Source organism: Drosophila bipectinata, unplaced genomic scaffold (genome assembly GCF_030179905.1).
Source record: "Drosophila bipectinata strain 14024-0381.07 unplaced genomic scaffold, DbipHiC1v2 scaffold_246, whole genome shotgun sequence".
NCBI lineage: Eukaryota > Metazoa > Arthropoda > Insecta > Diptera > Drosophilidae > Drosophila > Drosophila bipectinata.
The window spans coordinates 34,119-39,750 of NW_027222894.1; the positions used below are offsets into that span (position 1 = coordinate 34,119).

General features: G+C 45.5%; 1 protein-coding gene across 1 annotated transcript; it reads left to right on the forward strand.

The window, feature by feature from the left end:
• LOC138927403 (ubiquitin-conjugating enzyme E2 N-like) lies at positions 1-455 on the forward strand. The gene is given in 3 exon segments (XM_070282704.1): positions 1-94; positions 97-120; positions 123-455. Coding segments are annotated over 3 exon segments (396 nt in total). The 3' UTR covers positions 401-455.
• The last annotated feature ends 5,177 nt before the right edge of the window (positions 456-5,632 follow it).

Consider the following 5,632-nt stretch of genomic DNA (forward strand, 5'->3'; position numbering starts at 1 on the left):
ATGTCGAGTCTGCCACGTCGTACCATTAAGGAGATGCAGCGTTTGATGCAGGAGCCGGTGCCGGGAATCAACGCCATACCCGACGAGAACAATGCCATCTCAAGTTGGAGATGTTCCTACCGGTGATTGTCCCATGTCGGCACCCAAGGTCCGTTTCATCACCAAGATCTATCATCCGAACATCGATCGTCTGGGTCGCAACTGTCTGTACGTGCGCAAGGATAAGTGGTTTCCGGCACTCCAGATATGTACACTTTTACTGTCGATCCAGGCCCTGCTCAGTTCCCCCAATCCCAATGACCCTTTGGCCAATGATGTGGCCGAGCTCTGGAAGGTCAACGAGGCGGAGGCCATTCGCAATGGCCGCGAGTGGACCCAGCGGTATGCCGTTGAAGACTAAATGCGAAGGAATACAAAAGCTGGAGTAAAAGGATCTAGGCCGTCAAGATACTTGAATATGTATTAGTTTCAACAGGATATTGAGCGGTTGTGAGGTTTGCGGGCGGGTGGGGAAGCATAATTTAACGAAAAACCATAAGTGGATGTTCACTTAAGAATAGTATGACCTATTTACTTAAGAGAAGTGAAAACGAAAATATTGTTTTCGTTTTCAATTTGAAATACCTCTTAGAAATGAAATGAAATGAGGCTGTTTTCAGCCGAATTGGATTATTAAATGTTTATGTTTTTACAAAAATTGCAATGTGGCTATTTGCAGCGGGATTACGAATTTCAAGACAAAAAGCTTCAGCTTCGGTAACAAAAATTTATTTTCTTTTCACAGAAAATACGAATTTTCGTGGGTCCTTCCTTAATATTCCTTTCCAGTCGAATTTGGGGGTCCATCTTAAAGTATTTTTTACATAATTAGTTCTTTTCGAATCCTCCGCTGTTTTTGTATTTCATTTTAATGTGTTTATCGGTTTCTCCTGGGTTCTTGTTAGGGGATTTCTCCTGGTTGCTCTCCTATTATCGGCGGACCTTTCCGCTGCCTGCCTCGCTGCCTGTCTTCTGTATCTCTTCGTCGCTGTCGGCGCCCTCCAGTGAGAGCCTTTTATCCTGCACGTTCTTGTGGGTCCTCGCGATGAGCAGCTCATGCTGCGGCGTCCTGAATCCGCTCTTGAATTCGAAATTCGGGAGTGGTCCTCCGAGAGGCATGGTCAGCATTATTTTGTACCTGCTCTTGTCGCCGCTTGTCAGAGTCCTCTCAACGAAGCCTTGCGGCGTCCCGAGCCCGTTCTGGATTTCGGTACCTCGGAATAGTCCTCCGAATCGCATGATTTGTCGCCGCTCCTCAAAGTCCCTAATCTGTTGGGGAATTCGGTGCTCTGGATTAGACTTCCGAGAAGAATGGTCAGCAGTGTCTTTAATCTTATGACGGATCGTGACCAGCTCGTCGCGGTGGGCGACTTTAATTTACTTGAATTGATATACCGAGAACTCACCATCTTTGTCACTTATGACTCACCATGACTTCACCGCGGGCATGTTTGACATGTGCCTAGATCAGATTAACCATGTTAGAAATTCGTTAGGTCGGCTTTTAGACTTAAGTTTTTTATCTGATCCTGATGGTACCACTCTCTCCAGAGCTTTTCCCCTTTCAACCCCAGAGGATCCATATCACCCCACGCTGGAGGTCTCTATCGAAACTATTCCTGGTATCGATCTGATGTCTGATCGATCTGATAGTAAAGCTGATTTTCAGAAACCTAAAAGCCTTATCGATACATACGATTGGTCCGATATTCTGGCATGCACAGATCTTAACGTCTCTTTAGAAAAATTGTACTGTATTTGAAATAAATAAATTTAAATAAATATTTTGACTCTTGTGTGCCATGGAAATATTCGTCCACTTCAACAAATCCTCCTTGGCATACAAGGTGCCTCACTAACCTAAAAAATATTGAAAATAGGCTTTTACTAAAATATAAAAAATAAACCTGCAGTTGAGTTGAGTTTTCAAGATACCTACTAGCTCGGTCGAATATAACCGTGCATAACGCGGAATGTAATATGAATTTTATTGACCGCTGCCGGATACAATTTACTCAGGATCCAAAGCAGTTTTATAATTTTGTAAACACTAAGCGTAAACACGTATCTTTTTCACCCCTGCTTACGTTTGAAAGTTCCTCTGCAAAATTCCTCTGATCGCAGAAATTTTTCAAACAACTTATTCTCCGCCTAATCAGCCTTCACTGATCAGCCTTACGCATATAACATTCAAGCAGCAAATCTTATTTTCTGTCCGTTTTTTTCTGAGAACAACTTATTATTTGGACTTTTAAGGGTAAAACCCATTTGTTCGCCAGGCCCCGGCGGAGTACCAGGCTGCGCTAGGGCTCTGTGCAAACCTCTACTTAGACTTTTCATCTTATCTTTGGAAACCTCGATTTTTCCCCTTAAGTGGAAGGAATCATTCATTATTCCCCTACATAAAAAAGGAAAAAAGTCCGAGGCTGCCAACTACAAAGGCGTCTCTAAGTGGTCGGCAATTCCAAAGTTATTTTAAAAATTAATTACTCCTCATTTGTAACACCTTTGCTCTTTGATTATCACTCCTGGTCAGCATGGCTTTATTAAGCGTCGCTCCACCACCACAAACTTATTGAAGATGAAATCCTTTGTCATAGATGGCTTTTGGAAGGGATATCAAAGCGATGTAATTTACACAGACTCACTCTTGCTGAGTAAACTGAATATGCTGGGTTTTCCCAAAGACCTTGTCAGGTCAAGCAGCAAGCAACTAATTTGAACATAATAATTAATTAGTAACTGATGTTTTGTTGGTCGCAAGCCGACTCTCTTTCGGCCGCTCGGCTTTGCTTATTCGGCGTTTAAAGTTAGCGAGCATCCGCTCAGCCTATTCTGGAAGGTTGGCGCCACTATCGTCTTCTTACTGCGCTCGCATCCTTAATTGGATTTCAAATATTGTTCATAAATCCTAATTTCATATGCGGCCTGAATAAAGTTTATAACGTTGAAATTAATTAAATTCTGATTTTTATTTACGGCATTGAAAACGCTCAATGACCAAACATTGGTGAACCCCGACGTGATCGTTAATGTATTTATTTACACATAAACAAATTACTAAAACAAAAACAAAACAATTTTGTAAACAGTGTTATGTGAAAAATTATCATAAGTGGCTAATAAGTTTGTTTACAATAATAAACAAATTATAATATATTATTATATTACACATACATACAGGCATAAACATAAACGTAAGTTAACAAGCACACATACATATTTACGATCCACAACGCGAGTGCATTCGCCCGCGCATAGACTTCATACAAACATACGATCCACAACGCAAGTGCATTCGAGCAAATAAAATTTATTTCGGGTTGTTCGGAACTCAATATAATAAATCATGAACTCCAGCGGCGCCATCACAGGAGCACCCACTTCAACCCGTAGTGATATTTTAAAGTGCAAGGCCCTGGGTATTCTCCAGGACTTACAGAGGATCCAAGGAGCTCTTCAGCCTACTTCCAAGGTGGATGATGCCATGCTACACGTGCGACATGGTCAGATAGCCACCATGTTCAGCGACTTCAAGGCCATCCACGGGGAGCTTGAGGACTTGGACATTTAGCAGATCAGCAGTGACCTTCGATGGACTGTTTCGGAGCTCGTAGCGACGATGCAGGCGGAAATTGAGCACGAGACGACCCTTCGCTCATCTCGAATTGATGCCCACTCCACCCTTGCCAACGGAATGTCCACCATGCAGGCTGACCCAGGGTTAGGTCAAAGTTTTCAAGTGCTGCCTCCTTTGCCGCTCCCTACGTTCAGCGGTGGATACTCGGAATTGGCTGAATTTTACTCGATCTTCTCTACAATCGTCGGCAGCAATCCTCGTATTAGTAAGGTGGAAAAGTTGCAAAGGTTGCGATCTTGCCTTCGGGAGTCCGCTTTCGAAGCAGTTCGTTCCTTGGAAGTCTCCGACGAGAACTATGATGTTGCGCTGAATTTATTGGAGAAACGATTTAATAACCGTCGCTTAATATTTCAGGCACACGTGAACGAGATTCTGGGCCTCAGTCTGTTGGAAAGTGGATCAATAGCAGCTCTTCGAGGTCTTTCGGAGAAACGATTTAATAACCGTCGCTTAATATTTCAGGCACACGTGAACGAGATTCTGGGCCTCAGTCTGTTGGAAAGTGGATCAATAGCAGCTCTTCGAGGTCTTTCAATGCCCATATGCGAGCCTTAAAGAATTTGGGTACATCGGTACAGATCGCCAGCTGCATCACCGTCCAAGTTCTGCTTCAAAGGTTGGACCCAGCTACCCAGGCCAAGTGGGAGGAGTGTAAAAACTCCTCAGGTTCAGACGCCATCCCTACTTGGGAGTCGATGGCCGAATTTTTGGAGCAGCGGTGTAGGACGCTGGAGGCTATGGACGTGGCCATGGCTGTATACGCCCAGGGCGCTCACGTGGGAAGGCGTCGAGGTGCAAATAATGGCAGATCATCCTTTATTGTTACTAATTCGCTTCCCTCTACCTGTGCGCTATGCGGGGGATGGTCCCATATAATGTCTCCATGCCCCCGATTTCTATCAATGCCCCCTGAGATTCGCCTTGGTCTTTGTCGGAAGTGTCTGCAAACGGGTCATCACATGCGTGAGTGCCTCGCTGCTAATTGTTGCAGTTGTGGAAGGAGGCATCACAGCCTGCTGCATTTCCTGGAGCTTGGTTGGTCCTTCCACGTCAGCCATAGCCGAGGTCGCCGAGACTGTAGCCTCTTCGCCGTTTACTGCTAATGCACTCGTTGCTCAAGGTCGCAACGGCAATATATCGTTGCTTACTACAGCGAACATTCTTGTTCGTAGTCGCGGTGGTTCCATGCTGAGCTCTGTTGGATTCTGGATCGAAGGTGCACGTGATCACTTCCCGGCTGGCAAGTCAGCTGCAGCTTCGGAGGTACAAATCATTCATGGCGGTGTCTGGTATTGGAGATACCGGCTTTGCGACAGATGGATTCTCTGTTGATGTTCTCCTACGTTCCCACTGTTCCGAATACTCGGCCCTGGCTAACGCCGTCATCGCCGCCAACATCACGGACCTGCAGCCTAGCTTCAGTTTGGATGCCTCCAGTTGGAATATTCCTGGCAATCTTTCTTTGGCTGATCCTGAATTTTTCCGCCCACAGCGCATCGACCTTTTAATCGGAGCCAGTCTGTTTTATGTGCTGTTGTGTGTTGGGCAAATTGAGCCGTCAGCCGGCCTGCCATTGCTGCAGAAAACCCGACTTGGATGGGTCGTGTGTGGAGGCGGTTCACATGTCCAGAGAAGATCATTCGTTTCCACTGCCCACAAGGATGTTCCGGAGAGCGCAACAATGCTGGATGATCAGCTGGATTCTCTGCTCCGCCGGTTTTGGGAAATCGAAGACTGCTCCGAGCCTATTGTGAAGCGGACGAAGGAAGAGCTAGATTGCGATGCGCATTTCGTGCAACATGTTGCTCGGCTGGATTCCGGCGCTTACGCTGTGAGGCTTCCGTTAAAATGCGGTTCTAAGTTGCTGGGAGAGTCTTACCCCCAAGCCGTTCGACGATTTCTTTCCCTCGAAAGGAAGCTCTGTCGCTGTCCTCAATTAAAGAAGCAATGTGC